This window comes from Dothidotthia symphoricarpi (assembly GCF_010015815.1).
Source record: "Dothidotthia symphoricarpi CBS 119687 unplaced genomic scaffold P153scaffold_2, whole genome shotgun sequence".
Classification (NCBI taxonomy): domain Eukaryota; kingdom Fungi; phylum Ascomycota; class Dothideomycetes; order Pleosporales; family Dothidotthiaceae; genus Dothidotthia; species Dothidotthia symphoricarpi.
In genome coordinates, this window is record NW_022985009.1 from 1,064,437 (window position 1) to 1,083,749 (window position 19,313).

At 50.1% G+C, this 19,313-nt stretch overlaps 8 protein-coding genes across 8 annotated transcripts; 3 read left to right on the forward strand and 5 right to left on the reverse strand.

Moving 5' to 3' along the window:
* Positions 1 to 877: 877 nt before the first annotated feature.
* P153DRAFT_103703 (uncharacterized protein) lies at positions 878 to 3,265 on the reverse strand. The gene is made up of 5 exons (XM_033661869.1): positions 2,953 to 3,265; positions 2,869 to 2,902; positions 2,600 to 2,800; positions 2,475 to 2,529; positions 878 to 2,428 (listed from the first exon to the last, which is right to left on the reverse strand). Exons 1-5 carry the CDS (start codon positions 3,066 to 3,068, stop codon positions 1,302 to 1,304), a joined length of 1,533 nt encoding a protein of 510 aa, XP_033528428.1. The 5' UTR covers positions 3,069 to 3,265; the 3' UTR covers positions 878 to 1,301.
* Positions 3,266 to 4,944: 1,679 nt separating this feature from the next.
* On the reverse strand, positions 4,945 to 5,838 carry P153DRAFT_330811 (LSM-domain-containing protein). The gene is made up of 5 exons (XM_033665444.1): positions 5,770 to 5,838; positions 5,665 to 5,721; positions 5,549 to 5,615; positions 5,427 to 5,490; positions 4,945 to 5,378 (listed from the first exon to the last, which is right to left on the reverse strand). Exons 1-5 carry the CDS (start codon positions 5,795 to 5,797, stop codon positions 5,334 to 5,336), a joined length of 261 nt encoding a protein of 86 aa, XP_033528429.1. The 5' UTR covers positions 5,798 to 5,838; the 3' UTR covers positions 4,945 to 5,333.
* A 210-nt stretch (positions 5,839 to 6,048) lies between these two features.
* P153DRAFT_372546 (uncharacterized protein) lies at positions 6,049 to 8,748 on the forward strand (the record flags this gene model as incomplete). The annotated part of the gene is made up of 2 exons (XM_033669405.1): positions 6,049 to 6,161; positions 6,270 to 8,748. The coding sequence occupies 2 exons, from the start codon at positions 6,049 to 6,051 to the stop codon at positions 8,746 to 8,748; spliced, it is 2,592 nt and encodes an 863-aa protein (XP_033528430.1).
* Positions 8,749 to 9,218: 470 nt separating this feature from the next.
* P153DRAFT_381218 (uncharacterized protein) lies at positions 9,219 to 10,247 on the forward strand (the record flags this gene model as incomplete). The annotated part of the gene is made up of 2 exons (XM_033670021.1): positions 9,219 to 9,913; positions 9,983 to 10,247. 2 exons carry the CDS (start codon positions 9,219 to 9,221, stop codon positions 10,245 to 10,247), a joined length of 960 nt encoding a protein of 319 aa, XP_033528431.1.
* A 287-nt stretch (positions 10,248 to 10,534) lies between these two features.
* On the reverse strand, positions 10,535 to 11,730 carry P153DRAFT_280951 (uncharacterized protein; the record flags this gene model as incomplete). Its single annotated transcript, XM_033663110.1, has 3 exons — positions 10,535 to 10,784; positions 10,837 to 11,426; positions 11,491 to 11,730. The coding sequence occupies 3 exons, from the start codon at positions 11,728 to 11,730 to the stop codon at positions 10,535 to 10,537; spliced, it is 1,080 nt and encodes a 359-aa protein (XP_033528432.1).
* A 924-nt stretch (positions 11,731 to 12,654) lies between these two features.
* Positions 12,655 to 15,499, reverse strand: P153DRAFT_392666 (uncharacterized protein). Its single transcript, XM_033671170.1, has 2 exons — positions 14,629 to 15,499; positions 12,655 to 14,575 (listed from the first exon to the last, which is right to left on the reverse strand). Exons 1-2 carry the CDS (start codon positions 15,339 to 15,341, stop codon positions 12,886 to 12,888), a joined length of 2,403 nt encoding a protein of 800 aa, XP_033528433.1. The 5' UTR covers positions 15,342 to 15,499; the 3' UTR covers positions 12,655 to 12,885.
* A 133-nt stretch (positions 15,500 to 15,632) lies between these two features.
* On the forward strand, positions 15,633 to 16,262 carry P153DRAFT_363058 (uncharacterized protein). The gene has a single exon (XM_033667284.1). It carries the CDS (start codon positions 15,896 to 15,898, stop codon positions 16,088 to 16,090), a length of 195 nt encoding a protein of 64 aa, XP_033528434.1. The 5' UTR covers positions 15,633 to 15,895; the 3' UTR covers positions 16,091 to 16,262.
* A 609-nt stretch (positions 16,263 to 16,871) lies between these two features.
* Positions 16,872 to 17,568, reverse strand: P153DRAFT_381222 (PR-1-like protein; the record flags this gene model as incomplete). Its single annotated transcript, XM_033670022.1, has 3 exons — positions 16,872 to 17,073; positions 17,141 to 17,250; positions 17,344 to 17,568. 3 exons carry the CDS (start codon positions 17,566 to 17,568, stop codon positions 16,872 to 16,874), a joined length of 537 nt encoding a protein of 178 aa, XP_033528435.1.
* Between the last annotated feature and the right edge of the window lie 1,745 nt (positions 17,569 to 19,313).

Consider the following 19,313-nt stretch of genomic DNA (forward strand, 5'->3'; position numbering starts at 1 on the left):
CATTGTGGAACAGTAGTCGAAGCCTAAATCTCGATGAGGGTTCGATGTTCTTCGGAGTGGCAATTCCACCGGTAATAAACACAAAAGCTGTACAATCTACCCGAGCACTATCTCTACCCCTCACTAGCAATCTCGATCCAGCATCTTGCGGCCCTCCCTCGGGAAGGCGATAGATATGCTACTCTCGAAATCCCATCTCCACAAATATCACAATCCGATACAGGTCTCCCTCCGCGGAGCGAAGGTTTAACGCTAAACGCCCAGCGCAATGTGGATCAATATGGTAATGAGCAGCGCTCGGAAAACACGTTCTGTTGGTGTCACAGGCGGACGAGTGCAGGCCCTTGCCTAAAGCTTGTGTAGACATCACACATCTTCTGACCTGGCAATTCGATCTGATGTGAAGTGGTCTCATCGTCTCGTGTTGCCCCCATGACCTATAGAAATATTCCATCGTAATACAACTTACTCAAATCGAAGAGAAGAGGACTTGAATCGTATTCATTTTGTGGACCACATGTGGCAGAATGACTTTCTTTACTAAGGCATTCCGCTGGTGTTTTTCCTAGCTTGCCGCCCCGCACAGACGACCGGTGTAAAGTACCTAGCAAATGAGAAGGCTTTATATATCTTGATGAGCCAATTACAATCCTTCCTTGGTCTTAGTACAATTGCGAAAACACCAGCGGGATACTACAATAATCATGATGGTGGAATTCTGGACCAGTCCGAATAGTCAGGTGTCTGTAGCCTTGATAAACATCAAGACACTAACTGTCGTCAGCGGTTAAGATCTTACTACCCATGCACAGCGTGACCACACCTTTGAATCATTTGACAAACGGGATGGCGGCGTTAACACATGTACGAATGAACACGTACGCATGCTGCTTCTTAATTTAGATGCTATGAGTATCTGAGTGGTCGCTTCTATGGGTATCAAAAGGCATCTACGGTGAGACCGGAATTTGTAAACATTAGAAATGCAAAGTGCATTGCTCACATGGCAAGGCGCATGTTATCAGTCCATAACCTCTCTCCTCCTCCAGCCATAGTACTTTATTCCAAATCAAAGATTGAATGTAGCGCGTAAGTTCGTGGTCGAGATCCGAAGTGGTGTTCTGAGATACCACATGGCAGGTATCGGGTTGTCAGACGAGTCGCTAAGCTTTGACATGAGCGAATCTAAGTTCTAAGACCCTGGCCCTTAGAGAGTGTATTGATGCGCTTTTTTATTTGATTGTCGAGGCCATCAAATTCTCCATACACCAAATTCTCTTGGGTCGAATCGACTTGCGAACTTACGGAGTGGGGTTTTTTTCCATGGCTTCTTCATCTGCGGCTCTGGCTGCCAGTTCACCGGCTCTTATTAGGACTGCGAGTGAGCCTTGTGCACGATAGTCACGAGATTGATGCTGAAGTGGTGGGGACGTGGCGAGTGGCAGTCGATCCAACGGCGAGATGACGGGCACCATGTTAGGCATCGGCTGGGGAAGTGTGCGCAGTGATTTGACTGGATCGACCAGAGGAAGCTGTCCAGAAAACCCCGCCGATGGAAGGTTATATCCACTATGACCGCTTTCGGAAGACCATGTAGAATCTTCATGAGTGAGGGGAGGAAGCCGTGTAGATTCAAGCATTTGCCGTCGCGAGTGTGAGGTTACCTCGACAGGACTTTGGTAATGGAGAGCATGAGTATGTGGCGGGGAAGTCGTGGGTGGGAGTTGATGCATAGGTTGCGTGTACAAGGAAGAGTGGTACGGCATATTGACATCTTGCCGCGCTCTCGAATCCCGTGCTATATGGACAGAGGCCACTTCAAACACAGATTCCTGTTGTGTGGTCATGGCTCGTGGAGAAGTAGCCGCAGGAGAGTAATGCTGGTCCATCCGAGGCGAGTTGAACCCAGAAATCGAATGCGGGATCGGCGATGAAGGTTTTGAAAAAGACGAAGGGGCTTTCGAGAGACTCGGGACACCAGGTGTTGGTGGACTAGGTTGAAGTCGATGGTGTCCTGTTGTGAAGTATTCGGGCTGCGTCGAGCTGAGCCTTCTATCTAATGCTCGCTCACCCTGCTCGTAGCTATTGTTTCGTACTGATGTACTCCTCTCTGTCTGTAGCTTCGAACGCTTGCCTTTTATATCTGTCACTAACGTGCTACGTGAAACCGTTGTAAGGCCACAAGGAGACGCACCTTTGGTAGGTCCGGCATGTTTTGCCTTGAAGTCCTCCAGATATTGCTGGTAGATGGCGAATTGCGATGTTTTCTTATATTCGGCCAGTCCTGCATAGTATTTCTCCTTCGCAGAGTTTGCTTGTCGTTCGCAACTTTCGCGTTCTTCTACCGGCAATATTTGCCATTTCTCACCTACGACCTTGGCAATCTCAGTGAAAGAAAGGTCTTGTCCCTTCAAGCTCTCTCGGACTTCTGCGATGCGTCAACTATGAACACTGTAAGGATGTAACACTCTTACGGTTGGAGAAGATGACGTAGGCCGATGGGGGCCGCTCTGGGGCGTGCTCATCCGGCTGCAAGAAGTCAGAATGGTACTGAATTACGCGCTAGCAGCGCGCCGTTCGCTACAAGGCCGTAACTGACTTTAGGGTGCCGACGATACTTTCGCTTGGTGCTCGTCCCTGTCGTACCAACTGTTGATGACTCCGCTCGTTTCACTACGTTTTCAGCCGAGTCATCGTCGCTGCGATAGGATCCCTCGGCACTTGTGACCCTGTTGAGCGTGGTTGGCAACGGGCGATGAGCGGACTGTCCTCGCGACTCTGCTATCCCTCTTTGGAGCTTCTGTTCAGAAATCTTAACAAAGTTCATGCAGATGTAGTCTGTAGCAGACTCGAGACAGAGTAGCTTACCCTGCGATGCCCAAGCTTGATATTGAGGTGACTTCTACAGCGTTGTGAGCGTTCATTCTCTTCAGACTCAGCAAGAAGTCTCACAAATCAGATTCGGTAATGTCTAGTACTGTGGCCCAGGTGTCGAAACCCTCGGCCACAAGATCCTCGAAATACTGGGACAGTCCCAGTTGCTGTAGCCGGTCCTTAAGGTCGTTCATGTAGGAAAAATTAAGGTCGAATGACCAGGTAGGGTGGTAGGGGTGGTCGTGTTAAGTTGGTATCGAAAAGAAGATGACTTAGGTCGGAAATGCCGCCAAGGTCGAGATTCTACTTAACAGAGAGTCACCGGTGGCGTCGGATCCGGCGACCGAGTGGTCCTGAAATATATGTGTATGGCCGGAGTAGTTTACGAGTAGAGCGACGGAATAGGAAATCGTAACACTCGGTCCACCTTCTCTGATTGGCGCGGTAAAGCGGTGGTGGCGATGGTGAGTTGTAGAGATTAAATAACAAGAAACCAAGTGTTGCTAGGCGCAAACGCGCAAGAAGAGTACAAGTGGTGGTAGGATCGAAATTAGTGTCCGCCCATAAGTGGTTGGATGTAACGTTTATATGGAGGAGATGAGCCTCAGATCAAGTGGGCAGAAGGCTATGGTGATAGGTTGCGATATGTACAACTGCTGTCATGGACACGGAACGGGTTCCTGGGGTGGACACGATCCAAAAGCCGATCGGCGGAGGGTTGACCCGTCTCCAAAGGATGGCAGGCAGAGAATTAATCGTCTCCAACCAACTCCACAAGAATTGCGGCAGGATGGCGACAATATGATGCTAATGTGAATCCGGACGGATAGTGGAAATGTCTATGTGAGGCTACCGGGAACTTGTGCCGACATATCGAATTTGGAGGGTATGGCGCAGGACATCAAAAAGAGTGTTTGGGTGGGAGCGAATGCGCAATAAAGTCAAAAACTGATCGCAGTATCGACACGCGGACAGGGAATCTATGGAAAAAGCGAGGGCCAAGCAAGCGCTTGAACCGAGAACGCGCAGGGCACGGAGATTCTTCGAGATCAAGGGCGGCTCGTGAATGGACGACGCATAGCAAATGACGCCGAAGTGAGCGCAAGACGACCAAGATCACAAATAGAGACGCGATCGGTATTTTCGGAAGCAACGATCAAGCTGCAGGACCTCCGCTAAGGAGGCTACAACGACCTAGCTATTCCTTGCAATAAGGCATCACATGACGGCTACCACACGCACGGCCATTGGAAATCTGCTTGTTCGTAGAAACCCTGACCAGATCCTTGTTGCCTTTGCTAGCTGCGTTATCGTCTACCAGAATGGACAAAACTATTCTAGAGGATTCTAGAAGCAAGGGAGTTGATTGTGTATAAAGGCCAAACTGTGAGATTCGAGAAAAGTGCTGACTAATTAAGCCTGCGCCTTAGCCAAACTCAACCGCTCGATACGAGATGTTGGTGCGTTCAGCTCACCCCGGTCCATTATGCTGTGATTGCTCTTCAGGCGCCTCATTTTGATCATATCGGTCTGCCATGGACGTCCTTGTCGGGCAGAGCTCCTTTCTTTGCTGTATGACGCGAGCATGAAATTCCTGAAATTCCTGAAATGCGAACTTCCGCACAGAGCACCCCTATACATTGAAGTGTTCCTCGGTGACGTTACCTACACGCTGTAACGATGTCAATGTGATGTCTGCTAGTGCTTTAAGCGAAACAAGGTGGTAAATCGATCGTCGATGCCACGCAGCAGTGCTCCAGGAGTATGCGCTGCATCGTGCTGATGGACTGGCAATATCGTGGACCTGCTCGCAGTGTCTTTAACCCTGTACCACGAGCGCGTTTGTTCGTGAGCGAATGTGGCCGATCAACATCCAATGTGGGGCGGAGAGGAGATCTCGGCATGACAACTGCGGAGCGGAAAAAGGAGATGATAGAGTGGACTTGGCGGATGTTAGAAACGCACGTTTGCAATCGCCCCATGGAACTCGAAGCCTTAGTGGACCGCGGCATTTCGTTCTATCCCTGGAGATATCTACAGTTCCGGGAGAACGTCATTGGCAGGTGCCATACGTACTACCGTAAAGCTTCATAGTGCACAGCCGGATCTTCATGAGGTTAGAACAAGAGCAAAACGTTCGCAGACCTATCGATCTGAAGACAAGACTAAATGACGTGGTTGACAAACTTGCGTGTCTTCGTATTGACTGCCAGCAAATGCTGCTTTTGCTTGACTAGCTTGCAACAAAGTCTACTCAGGCATCATCCCAAACCCGTCAATCGCAATAACGGAAAACACACCGCCTTGACGTAGAAGCATTGCCCAACCGTCATCGCCGACACCGCCAGATACTAGTATGTGGCTTGAGTCGAGTATGCAAAGTCAGATGTTCTTTGCAATGTTCGGTGAATGAAGCCAGGATCAGAGCAGATAACATCGACGATACCTCTGTGTCTGATCTATTCGTCCTCGAGTACTGTCTGACCGTCTCCCCCAGGAACCATCTAAGCAAGCAATTAGTTTGGTCATTGATGAAGCGTGAGTGACAATACCATGCAGATGTTGTTCCCGTTCAACAAGATTTTGGGAAGCTTGACATTACCCTCAGCAGGGTCACTATGTTACTTATTAGCTCAGTTCGCATACCAGGTCTTCACAGTGAAAAAGGGCGTACATCTCAGTCACGTCTTCGAGTACCATGTTGACGTAGTCATCGAACCCGACCAACTTCCCTGTGAACTCTATAGCTGATTAGTCTGGCCCTACTATCTGGATTCTGGACAGGCAAACCTTTTCCACCGTTCATGATGACCCAAATCTGCGAACCCACACATTTGTCGATCAGTTCTATGGAGGGTCAGGATTTGCACACACAAGGTTAGAATTTGTATGTACCGAGTGGAAGAAGATTCTCGAGTGACATGGCTATAGGGTCTGGATGGTCGATTGAGTATGCGAACCGCTGCCTACGAGTGCTTTGTTGTAGAGGTGGAAGTGAGGTATCACAGATCTGATAAACGCAGCCTTGGCATCTTGCAACACCGTCGCGCTAACAGACATCCTCGCGTATCAGGGTCCAATAGCCACCGTCCAGCCAGGCAGACACAGCGCCGCCTTCACACATACCCCTCTTTGTATACCTGGTGCCTAGTTGGAGCACTATAATGGAGGGTAATGCTTCTCGGTCGACGCGTCTCCTTTCCAAGCGCGTCAAGTGTCCACCGGCGTGTTCACCATGAGAACGATATAAACAGCGTGTACACAGCTGCAGTGCGTCGCGCGCAAAGGTAACACTTGTCCTCAAGGCCTCAAAGAAGATGTAAACTGACACGGAATATCAGTAACTCATCTCTCTCGAACCGTTACTCAACGGTACCCGCAGCTATGCCTGGCAGTCCACCCTGTTCACCGTCAGCGCCATCTCCTACCCCAGAATCCAGATGGAAGCGGGGACGACCTGTTGTTTCGCCAAGACGCACTGGGGACTCGACACATTCGGGTTCGAGACTGTGGGTTCAAAATCTGCCCATACGATTTGCACACAAGGACCCGGTGGCGCTGCCGGCCAGACAAGGGAATGAACAGCAGAGTCCTCCTAGACAACAGACGGTGCCTTTCCCTGATGGGGAATTTGGCATCTCAACAAATGCTTCAGAGCACTGTACAACGTCAGCATGTACCCGTTCCTTGCGCTTCACACCAACGGCAAACAGATTGGCCCCCCATCCGACGACAATTACTACCGAGTCGGAGGTAGCGCATCAGCTTCATGTTGATTCAGGACGCTTATCCACCGAAATGTCTCAGAACATGCCTAGAGCGCATGCTGATAGTGAGGGAGGGCTTGGTACAAAGCAGGATGACGTTGAAATCCAAGAAACTGGGTTTGAGCAGGACAGTGATGCTCAATATGACGAAGAGGATCACGCAGAACAACATGTGCCTCTTGCCTTCCAAATTCCAGACGATGCATTACGCGCTGCGATGCTGGCTTCCCCAAACACACGAGCAAGTTACTGGAGTGCAAAGCTTTATCGAGGACCTGGGGATAAGCAGATATCTACCCACTACTGTCAATCTCTACAGGTAGCAGAGCGCGTCGCCAAGTATTTCTTGCACCAGAAGGTTGTAGGGTTTGACATTGAGTGGAAACCTCGAGCTAATCCTGCCTCGATTAAGAAGAACGCATCACTTATACAACTTGCTTGCGAAGATCGGATTGCGCTCTTCCATATCTCTCTCTTTCCGGGCACAAGCGCGAAACAGCTGATGCCACCCACCTTGAAAGCTATCTTGGAGTCGCCCGATATCTACAAGGTTGGTGTAGCTATCAAGGGCGATTTCAGCCGCCTAAACAAGTTTCTCGATATACAAGGTCAAGGTGTGTTCGAGCTGAGTCGTCTTCACAACGACGTAGAGTTACACGCCACCGAACCGGAGAAAACCGTGAACAAGCTCGTAGGTCTTGCTGCGCAAGTGCTTCAGCACTTGCAGCTACCTCTGTACAAAGGCGGACAAGTCGACGACAATCTGACAGGCGATACGAATGTGCGCGAAAGTGATTGGAGCCGGCCTTTAGATGTCCAGCAAATCCATTACGCTGCTGCAGACGCGTATGCTGGATTTCGTCTTTATCACATGCTTGACTGGAAGCGTAAGCAACTGAGACCGGTTCCTCCTAGACGTGGGCTGTGCGATTACGATTCGAAAGCCGCTCCCAAAAGCCCTCTAAAGAAATTGAAAACCGCTAGGAATTCAAAAGACGAAAGAGATGTTGCAGTCGAGCAAACAGCTCAGGCGGCTGAGCAGGAGCAAGAACAAGTGGACGAAGCAGAAGATTACAACAGCTCTGTGTCGGAAGAGCCTGTCGACCGTTCTGATCCAGACGGTCCCATACCAGCGTCCGTATCTGCAATTCCCGGAGTGACGGACGATGTCGCAAGCCCAAGTGTTTCGCACTCAAGGCAAACAACGCGTTTCAAAGTCAGGCGCTGCCAGACTGATACTATGCGCCAACAAACCGGCCGAGTCAATCTGTCCTGGCTGAGGAATCCTGATCCAGGATATCCCGCTCTTCCTGACCCCGGATATCCCATTCTTCCCAAAAGGACTGAAAGTGGCAGTACCCGATCATCACAAGGCCGTTATCTTGACGAATATTTTGAGATCCTCTCGAGGAACCGTAATAGTCAGTTCAAGGAGGATCTCGATGTGGAAGAAGACGAATTCGCAGATCAAGAGCTTGAAGATGCGCTCAAGTCCATGGACATCAACGATCAAGGAAAATTGACAAGCGATACGAAAGAAATGGACATTGCAAGTGAACTAGCAGATGGAAGCCAAACGGCATCTCCTTCGAAGGAAGGCCAGTTGACTAGCTGCATACATGATGAAGAAGCTAGACACACCGAGAAACACGCCGTCGAACCATCCGAATTGAACTCAGTAAGCGATGATCCTGAAGAAACAGCAACGGTATCAACACCTACTCTCAAGACTCCCACCGACGAAATGGGAGATGTTGCCCATACGACTGAATATGAGTATGCAACGCAATGGGCACAGAACTACCTCCAATCTACTGTTCCGTCTCCAGAGTCCAAAAGCCCCTCGCGCATCCGTGCTACACTCACTCATCTTCGTGCCTACCACATTTGGCATCACCAGAAGCTGACGATGGACGAGGTTGCAAAGCATCTGCGTGACCCGCCATTGTCTCACATCACCACAACTGGCTACATTTTGCAAGCCATCACCCTGGAGAATCTGGACTATGAAAAAATGGCAGTGAGGGATGTGTTGGTAGGGATGCCGGAGGGGTTGAGAAGGGGAAGGTGGAAGTGGCTCTCTGAGAAGGTGGGCGCCTTGAGTTGAAGAACTCGAGATGCATGCGAACAATGATCATGTCAGGGAAAATACTTCGGCTTACAAACTTGGGATGAATGTTCTTATAGCCCACGATTGTCCTTGCGTTCGCGCGTTTTACAAACTTGATTATCAATGGATTCAACTCTCGCATGTAGTCACCTTAACCATCTTACACTTCGTTCCTTTCAACCTCTATATGCTCATTGTTACCTCGTCAACAGAAGATTCCAGACAGTTCGGGATTCATCACACCTGCAGGCCACTGCCATGCGTTGTGCAATCATGATCAGTCACCGTGCAAAAAGCACTTCTCACAGTAAATACTGTTTGCATACAGCGCAAGCAATTGCAGGTTTCTCTGTCTTCCCTCTATTCCAAATATCCACCCTTGAACGTTGAAGGATAACATCACAACTGCGTCCAATCATTCGAATTTGACGACTGCAATCCATATATCTTCACTTAGCATGACGAACATGTACTCATCCTCGCGCTATGCGACTTCACCATGGTCTTTGGCCTCACCAAAACCGTCCACTGCATCAGAACTTCCACCTACAACAACAGTCTCCCGTCCTTCAACTCCCGCAAACCAATTTCCAACATTAACAAGCCGTCCCCCCACATCCCGATCCCTATCCACAACCCGCTCCTCAATCTCCGACGTACCACCACCTCCCCTTTCTATCCCCCCACACGCAACATGGACATGCCGCACCTGCCGTACTACCCACCCATTCACCTCCACCAACCCCATCCGACCTCTAGGCACCTTACGTTGCTCCACCTGCCACCTCGTCGCTAACTCCTCCGTCCAGATCCACGGTCTGGCCTTCACGCTGCCCCGAGGCACACACTCCGCTGTCTCCCTTCCGCCGGGCAGCTTACAGTGGCCAAGGAGCAGTCTGATCTGGGCGTGCTGCGCGTGCGGCCGCAGCCATATCAAGCACTGGAAACCGGTGTCTCGCCCATCACCGCATCGTAGTGCGGAGCCACATGCACGCATACGGTCAGGCGCCGAAGACGAGAAGCACAGCCTCCGTAGGACGCTGAAGAAAGTCTTTCATAAGCGTGAGCAACGCAGCGATAGCGTTTCTGATCCTGTGCGTCCTATCGATGTTGAGATTGATAGTGCGACTCCGGTCTTTCGGAGTAGTGTCGAACGTCCTGCGTTTGTGACTGTGTTTGATAAACCGTGTAAAGCTGACTGCGGCCACGTGCCTTGCACACTGTGCCTTAGGATCTGTGTAGTGGCGGAAGACGAGTGGCTCGCACATGATACTATGCCGCAGGGTGACGTTGTAAACGTAGACGAACCGAAATGCGTTGACCAGCCGGAGGAGGAACAGGTGGGCCGTCCGGCGACGATGTGTAGCCTACTAGGGTTGCCTGGAATTACGCGGCCGTATGGAGAGGGGGAGGGGAGTAACGAGGGAATGATCTGGGAGCGGGAGGAGGATGGACGGTGGGTTAGGTATTTGAGATCATTTAGTGAGCATGTTTAGTTGGTTGAGATGGGCGTTGAAACCATGTTGGGTTTTATCTACGAAGAATAAGAGCACGTATATGGTCCATGCTATCTACCTGAAAGCAAAACCCCATCCTTGGGCATTCTTTGATTGATGCTCACATTCAAACCAACCCAACCGAACCGTATATATCGCTATTCGCACGCTTTCTTCTGCATGCACCTCTCAGGACGACGATTGCCATGTCTTTGTTGTCCGTCACTATGTCATCATACCGAGGTGCTTCGAAGGCGCTTTGTTTTTTGTTTCCCATCTGGAGATTTCTAATCATCATTCTCAAACTCATCCTGGTTGCTCAGGGTCTTGGGTCCGTCTTTGCGGATGGGTATCTTGATGCCCTGAGCCGCAAAGCACTTGCTGAGCGATGTGCTCTCGATGACGCCGGGGAACTTTTTGGCGGAGTACACGGTAAAAGGGGCAGAGAAGCAAGAGGCGAGCACAGGGCATTTGCCAGTGTTGATTACAGAGCAGTTACCCTGGTCAGTGCCAACGTCGACGATGCTGAACTTGAGCCTGTATCAATATGTTAGTGAGTGGTATGACGAGGATAGTGATGGAAGCGTACCTAAAATGCCCTTCGGTCCGCACCGACAGATCCTGGAGGACAAACCAGAAGCCCGGCTTGCCATCTAGATCATTCAAGCGCTGGGCGTTGACGGAATTGGAACCAATGAGATTGCGAGTGTGGTTCTGGTTGATCGGCGTGACTGGCAGCGATATCTGAGTTGGCATAACTGGCAGAGCATTTGAACCATAGCCGGCTACTCCATACTGTGGAACATAACTGGGTGCGCCTGTAGTAGGAGAATAGAAGTTTGACGGCCCCCCCGGACCGGTGACGTACTGGGTCGCTTGTGTCTGTGATGGCACCGGGTGTCCATAGTTGTTGACTTGTATCCCCGAAGGCAAGCCTATGTACATAGGACGGTCCGGCGTAGGTGGATATGAAGTGGTAGTGCTACTAGATATCGATACGGTGGGAGCAGCGTTGCTATGACGAACCAGGTTGACGGGGCGCGCAGCCTCTTCGTTCCAAAGGTCAACCATGAGAACGAAGAATGCACTATGGACTTCATCACAATCAACCTCCCTTCCTGTTTGGGAGTTGGTTACAACCAGACGCACACATGGCGGGGGTGTGATAGGCCGGCGATCCTACAATCAGTCACGTGTTAGCATTGTACCAAGCCAAACCCATTGGTGCAGGTGCGTGTCTTACCTTGTCGCCAAAACCACACATTCGGGCCCTGATGGGCTGTTGGTCGACGATCAACTCATACTGTCTGCCGGTTTTGGTGCCTCGGAAACCCTTGGCACTTCCCAGCTCCTCGTACTGGAAGTCGGAACTCGGCTGCAACTGTGTCTGCTGTTGAGGTAGGACGTGTTGATGCTGGTGTTGAAGTTGATGCTGGTGTTGGTGTTGATGTTGAAGTTGATGTTGTGGGGGTGGCAGATGCATCATCGCGCTCGGGTCGTGGTGCATACTCGACGGAGGTAGCGAAGCAGCATCGGACCTGGGCTGCTGTGTGGAGACCACAGGGTAGTGCTGAGTCTGTTGGCGAGGGTGAGTATACATGTTGGCTAACAACGTGCTTGGGGATGATGTTTAGAATTATGGGTGATGAGGAGAGAAGAGCCACGACGCGGGCGCGAAACGATATATGCAGCTCCAGTGACCCGTGCACGGCTTTGGGACTATCCTCTCTCGATATTGGGGACCGATTGTTGTTAAGCTTTATGAGAAGTGATTGCAGCGCGAAGTTGGTAACGCTTGTGCGCTCATCGATCCGCGGTTCGTCCCATACCACTCGGCCCGTTGCTACTAGATACACCCACCCATCTTCTTATTTACACTTGCTCCCCACATCGCGCCGCACTACTGCAGCCCTAACATCGTACCGCCAGGCTTCGAGGTAGACTCCAGTCATGTGAGGGGATTTGGCCTGGACCAGTTGGTAGATCTGGCTATAAGACTGGATTCTACATTGCGACCTGGCGGTACAATATTAGGGCTGCAGTAGTGTGGTGCGATGTGGGGAGATGGGATGGGCGTATCTTGCACGTGCAAAAGCCGGAAGTAAGCTGCGTATCCTTCTCGAGACAAACACGCGACGAAGCTACAGGGGGAAAAGCCACAAGAAAAGTAGATTAGGCATATATCTGTAACAATTTGGGCGCACATGTTTCGCAAGGATCTTGAATGCAGTTGTCAAGTTGTTGCAAGATTTTGCTGCAGCTTACTTCCGACTTTTACCACAAGATTCAACTGGATAGATTTGCCAGTAATCAGGTTTGAGCTGTGGCGCAGTGACTGAGCCACAATGGCTTAGCATTTTCTGTAGAATTGATTGGCTTCAACCCCTACTAGTGGTAGGCCTATCGAGTTGAATTCTACGGTACTTGACCGAGAGTCGTCCCACCGCAAAGGATCTCGGCGGGAGCACTAACGCGCCTCATCCGGCAAACTGGTCACTGGCGCCAACGAGGCTTCAACGTTTTTCGAGTCTCGTGTTTGAGGCACTTTGCATTGTGATCAGCTGGTTATGCGATGGCTAATCCACATACGCAAACATTACTGGAGACACCTTTATGAGCACAAACTTTAACTAAAACTCTATCCGAAGTGAAACAGAGTCTGCTTCTTGTTTTTATTCCCCTTTTTCTTTCCAGCACTCGCGTCCTCCGCTGCCGGGGTCGTTGAGCCGCTGCCTTCTCCAGCGCCCCATGCGTTACCTGTCGGTGTGTTCCGTCCACTATTGTCTCGCCGGAGACCTAGCCCAGTGTAGCCAGGGCTGAAAATGGTGCTGGTAGGTTTGGCTGCTGCAGGCAGGGCGGGGAAGCCATCCGCGAGGTTTGCTTTGGGTGCCTTATTGCTGAGGCCTGTTGAAGAAGCGGTGCGAGAGGGCATGGGTGATGCGCGCGCACTTGTACCAGACGATGAGGCCCATGGTGTTTGCCCTGGTTTCGCTCCAACGCGGTTCGCTGACGCTGCTGCCGGCAAAGCTGGGAACGTACTACTCGACGACGCTGAGGACCAGCTCGCCTGTCGATTGGCCGTTGAGCGTGATGACTGTGCTGTTGAGCTCTTGAGCTTCAGTACTCTAGATCCTCCATGAGCCGCTGTGGCACCGTTGAGTGCCTGTCCTGTTGCAGAGCCAGGCAGAGATGGATAGTCTTCGTTGATCGCTTTCCAATCACTCCATGCTTTCAACAGACCCTGCCGTTTCGCATCAATTTCGAAAATCTCCGCTAGTTCCTTGACAAGCTTTCCTAGCTCCTTCGCATTGTTGTCGAACAAGGCGAAAAACCCCTCGATGAGCTGCGTCGCAGACACCTTTGAAGTGCGATATGCAGATATCTGAGATCGGAATTCTTGAAGCTTTGTTTGGTCATTGCGTAGCATGTTGGAAGCTCGTTCGGTAACTGCGTTGTGACGTAGTAGCCGAGCTTGTTCCTGAGGAGTCTGTGGTGTGGAATTCGGGGCTTGTGCATTGAGGTTCAAGTCTCTAATGCTACTCGTGATGTTGTTCGCAGACGTCGGCGTTGGACGCGAAGCTGTTACTGTCGCTGGCTCAGACGCGCTTGGTGAAGGTCTGGCAGCGAATGCTTGGCTTGGAGTTGGATCTGCAGTGAGCTGGCCGCCAAAAGCTCGTCCTGTCACCGAGTGCGAGTTCTGGGCTTCCATCTGCCGCTGATATGCAAGCTCTGCTCTGGTCAGCGGCTGAGCGGACGAGGCAGGCAATGGTTCCGCATTCGGATCTCGTCCCCGTCCGCGCCCTCTGCCTTCGTCTCGTCTCCGATCGTTTCGTCTGCCAGCCGCCTCCGGCTCATGTGGTGCTCGAAACTGAAATCCAGACATGTCTACTCTCCGAGCGTCTCGTAAAGCATCTTTGGATAAACCATTCGGATGGGCTTCCAACTGGTGAGCCTTGATGTCCATTTCAGAGTCGAACACAACAAACTTTTTCTCCATGCATTCTCGGTCAGGGCAGAGGAAATGGTCTTTACGGAAATGCACCTCCAGCGCATCATAGTTCACGTAGTACTGCTGCTGCTGCTGCCTTGCCCCATCACGGCGATCGCAAATGTGACAACGTTCGTGTTTATCTCGGCAATGCGCATAGAGCTCGTCATCTCCATAGAAGCGCTCTCGGCAGAAACCGCATTCTGGATGTCCCTTGAAGCCACTCTGATCGATTGCGCCGGGGTCGTCATCGCCAAATTTCTGGTGCTTCTTGAGCTCGGGGTAGGTGAACAGCTCGTGTTCGTGAGTGAAGACTTTCTTGTTTCGTGTACAAAGGTCGCTAGTAGTCGTTAGTAGCTGTCCGTAGCTTGCATGCAATTGAACAACACTCACCACATGACCTTGCCATGCGCCGTCTTGGTATGGCGATGCAGGTCTGGCCAGCCCAAGCAAGCAACATCACATTCGCCGTCTGGGCAATTATACTGCAACAACAACCGCGCATCCTCGAAGATCTCGGTCTTCTCAAAGTGTATGCCCAGGTTATCGTCTGACTTGAAGAACTCGCTAGGGGAAAAGCTATGGTAGCTCTTCTCGTGATCGTCTGTGAGGATAACGTGATCCGATTCCGTCCGACAATGTGCGCATGCCTTGGTCTTGTACAGCGCCCTCATCCTAATTGAGCAAATGTGGCAGGTGCGGTGGTTGCAGGGCGCGACTGCTGTGTGCTGGACAGGCGAGGCGCAAATGAAGCACACCTCGGCATCGTCGTCCTCATCGGTCGGAGGCGCAAGGTTAGGCTTAGTGAGTATTTGGGGAGCCTCGCCCTGTTCATCTGTCTCTCCTGTAGGCGCCTTGCCCTTCTCCAGAACTCGTCCACCACGGCCGCCTCCGCCATCTCTGTTCCCATTCCCACGTCCACCACGTCCACGGCCCGCCTGGAACCCGCCGCCTCTGCCTCGTTCCCGCGACCCGTAGTTCTCGCGTCCGCCTTCTAATCCATTTTGTGCGCCTCTACCACGCCCTCGGCCTCTTCCGCCGCGTCGTGGGCTCGTGGGATCTTGGGGGTTCTCTTGTCCCCCAGTTGAAGGGCTAGCAGATGACATCGCGGGGTAACAATGGCTTTTCTTTGAGAAGCGATATGAGCGAGAGTAAGGATAGTCTATCGTGGGACGGAAGTGAGTGTAACTGCAGCTGGATTATGGACGAAAGTGGCGGGGACAGGCCGGTGAGGCCTCTTATTTGGCGGGCGAGTGTTTGATCAGCGATTTGTGAAAGAGGCTGATGACGACGATGCATGGGCCACACAACGTAGTTAGCGTGTGCTTCTAGCGCATCTTCTAGGACATCGTTCAGTCATCACAGCTCACACCAGTGACTCTGCCAGACAGTCATCCGATGATTCGAAATGATGCAGCATGACGAAAACAACAGTGACATGGTCAATCCCAGCTTATATCTTAGAGATACCATGTAAAACTGAATGATTAGGTACAGAAGCCAAATACGATGAAATATGCAGCATTCCGAATTACTCTTGAAACGACTTGCGAGTTTTCATCTCATACTCGAAGCTCCTTCCAACTCCCTTATTATTAACTTCCCCTCTCGAGTTTTCGCGCACCGCTCCATCTTGTCGAGTCATGTACGGTAGTTTGCGATGACCAACCTGGCTCTCCTCGAGAGCAGTCAAGCTTCGTTGGGTGAGCTCCCGCTTTCGATGAAAGGTAGCACTGAGCTGCTTGACATGATGAGGGGGGCTCTTTTGTCGGATGGCACCGTGTCGGCGAAGAGGTGGAGTAAGAAAGAGTGGGGAAATAAGGTCGTCGTTGTTGTCTTGCGTCCTAGAGTCTGACGTTGTCGAAAATATAGCTTTCTGTGATCTTGCTTTGTTAATTGAAATCAAAAGTCGTCGCGTCTTGGGCCGTACGCCCTCACGAATGACTACAAGTTCCTCTTTTTGCCGGTTGTGGTATCTCTGGTCTTTTATTTCACTACCTAGCTGATCCTCAGGATCGTAGGAGGCGCTGTTCAAACCGACTTTATGTTGAATATCATGTTCATGGTCGGGATTTGCAATGTTATCTCGGTCTGCAGATGGGTCAGACGAGTTCTTAGCGTTGAGGTCATGGTTATAGGGAGCCATGGTGTTGAATGCACGAAAATGTATAGATATTTAGCGATTCTATGATGGTATACCAGACTCTTATAGTACCAGTTCCGTCCTTGAGGGCTGAGTTGAGAGTGGAACTTTGCTCGACGCAGCATTGTAAACATACAATGGGAAGTTGGGATTCTCATCTATACAATGTCAATATAAAGACACTTACTTAAGAAGGTCGTTCACTAAGTAGTTGATCATATACGTCGCTCTCCAATGAATGATTGACCACCGTCGTAATCAGCCATAAGATCTCTAAGAGTTTCAATATGTGTATTGTTTTCTTGGCCAATAATCAGTATTCTTGGGTTACGGATTCCAGCAGCTTTCCCACAGCTCACAAAAAGCGCATCCATAATGCCCCCATATTTTTTATGACACCACTTCCCTCGCCGTAGACTGTGCCTTGTGAAAACTCGCTACTATCAGTCGAATTCGGTGTGCCGTTTGGATTTGGAGGGTGCGGGCTATCATCCTATTCGTTGTCCGATACCTGCTCTTGTACATTCTCGACAAATTCTCCTATGACATTACCTGATGGAGAGTACTCGCATACAACGTACCAACCAGGTGCATCGCCCTTGCCTCCATCTTCGCCACCGTTACACTCAGTGCGACTGCAGCCGACTTGGGTTGTGGATTTCCAGACAAGTTGAGTGAAATGGCCCGCGTCCATGCTGCGTGGTATTTAGTATTGTGACTTTGTGATGGTGATAATAAGCTTAAGATTTGAGGGTGTTATACCTAAAGTCTCCCTTTTCGAAGTCGTAGTTTACTCGTTCTTCACCCCAGCCAACGATCGCTTCCGACGCACTGGGGAATCCAGATGCAAGATTTTCTCCATAAGGACCGTTCTTACATATGTCAGCAAACAATTTTCCATGTGGTATACGTCAAATCTTGTTCAAGACACGAGTTCTAACTCGTCGGGGGCCAGTTCAACTCACACTGTGGTCAAACTTGCAATCCTGACTCCACTCATTCGCATACTCCGCTAGTGTATCGTTCCACACGAGATCTGTGGCATTATGCTGTTTGCGGTACGTGTTCGTCCCATTCAATATCGCGTCGCGGAAATCGGCATCATCCGTATAGTCAGTGCTACTTTGTTGCTGAGCCGAGATGAGGGTTGCGCCTTGATAAAGACAAAACAACAAAGAGACGAGATACATGATGAGTATCGGACAAAGAACAGCGTAAAGAACAGATTATTTCAACGGAAGGAGAAGATAGATAAAATACACTTCAAGGGGGAGTTGAGTCCGTTCAACAGTGAGAAATTGGAATCAAGATGTGTGAAGTATTTTTTTCGGATAAGAAAGAACAGAAACACAGGAAAGATGCAACTTGAGGTGAATACTCTATAAACTGGTCGAAATGCATGCGACCAGGCCCGATTACCAAAGCTCTGATCGGGTGAACTGGAAATCCTCCCGAGGTAAACGTAATATCACTTAACATTAATCAATTTAAAACCTGAGAACGCTGTAGAAGTGGACCTATTACGTTAAATTTAATAGCCACAGACACCTGCAATGTCTCCAAAGCGTGAAGAAGTGCTTATGTTTAATATTCATCCCAACTCAGCTCATATAACACGAAACGAAAGCTATCGCTGCGCCCTAACGCTGCTGCTATCTGTGACGTTACCTCTGACAACCAAACAATTTCATGAGTAGCGTTTCAACACCTGGACGGGCAGTAGTTACTGGTTTCGAAGTTATGTGAACTTCTTCAATTCCTGCCATAAACGGCTATAACGCCCCTAAACTGCAATCCGATCTGATCGAAACAAGCCGAAACCAAGATTAATGTTCGGATCTCCAAACAAAAGCGGAGTAACATCATTCCAATCGAGTCAGGACAACAATCCTACAATGATCCGTGTAATCAACAAAAGATGCCAGAAGATGAGCCTACCTCGCTCCTCGTTTTTGCAACCCGTCTATTGCAGGGTGTCTGCAGAGGTTTCCGCATTCACGCTCATTGACGTCTTCCTTTCTACTCTCTGCGATTGACTTTGACCTCTCGTCACTGGCATCAGCTTGAGCCGACTATGTCCACTCTGCTACTCGCGATGATATCTGCTAAATGGATCGCTTTGAACTCTACGTTAGGCTCTCTCCACACGCTCAATTACGTTCGAGGAGAGACGATTGCCCTTTTCATGTTCAACAAAATGTTCTACCACGAGCCTCTCCATGTCTTCCCGTCGGAGTGTCGCGAGCAAATGCAAGTGAAGGAGGTCGGTTTCGCAAGCCAGACGAGTAGTATATGCGATACCAAGTTGTCGGATATTTAGGCCAAAGCTGTGAGTATCTATCGGCCGAGTCTATGAAGGACTTGATGGGTCGGAGTAGGTACCAGCATCGTGTCGCTCTATTTAGTGTTGATGAAAACGAGTCTTGTGTTTTGCAGTAAATACACAGCAGGGTATCGATGATGCGAAGAGGTATGCCTACGAGGATACTTGACAGAGCTACCGAACCCACCGTACACACGAGTTGATGTGCAAAATATGTTCCATCTATCCTAACGCTGCTTTGATTGCATCTCCTGTTATTTACTGGTTTTACTGACCAGTACTTCCAAAAATAACATACATATCAAGTAATGTGCATCACGTTACAATAAAACGCTACGTAAAACTATACCATCAAATCGATTGCTTCCAAAATCCCATACGAGCCTGAGGCTGCGTAAAACAGTAATCTAAAGTAACACGCGGCAACATCGATAAACAGCAGTGATCTAAGTCACACTCAACAGTCTGGCAGACTTAGGCATCAGCGACTTCTAGTCACCAAGAGCATACAGCCAGCGTTTTGGCACACCTGGCATCGTTGTGAAGGGAAATACTACAGAACCACGGTCTTCGGATCTGCAACATGGAACTACCTCAAAGTTGAGTAATATT

Coding starts and splice junctions, on each gene's coding strand:
- P153DRAFT_103703 (XM_033661869.1), bottom strand. CDS start 3,068: ATGAACGACCTTAAGGACCGGCTACAGCAACTGGGACTGTCCCAGTAT. Junction 2,801..2,868: donor TCAAGCTTGGGCATCGCAGG/GTAAGCTACTCT, acceptor ATTTCTGAACAG/AAGCTCCAAAGAGGGATAGC. Junction 2,530..2,599: donor AGTATCGTCGGCACCCTAAA/GTCAGTTACGGC, acceptor GACTTCTTGCAG/CCGGATGAGCACGCCCCAGA.
- P153DRAFT_330811 (XM_033665444.1), bottom strand. CDS start 5,797: ATGTCACTCGAGAATCTTCTTCCACTCG. Junction 5,722..5,769: donor CGAGAATCTTCTTCCACTCG/GTACATACAAAT, acceptor GACCCTCCATAG/AACTGATCGACAAATGTGTG. Junction 5,379..5,426: donor ACGGGAACAACATCTGCATG/GTATTGTCACTC, acceptor TTGCTTGCTTAG/ATGGTTCCTGGGGGAGACGG.
- P153DRAFT_392666 (XM_033671170.1), bottom strand. CDS start 15,341: ATGTCATCTGCTAGCCCTTCAACTGGGGGACAAGAGAACCCCCAAGAT. Junction 14,576..14,628: donor GCGCATGGCAAGGTCATGTG/GTGAGTGTTGTT, acceptor AACGACTACTAG/CGACCTTTGTACACGAAACA.
- P153DRAFT_363058 (XM_033667284.1), top strand. CDS start 15,896: ATGACCAACCTGGCTCTCCTCGAGAGCAGTCAAGCTTCGTTGGGTGAG.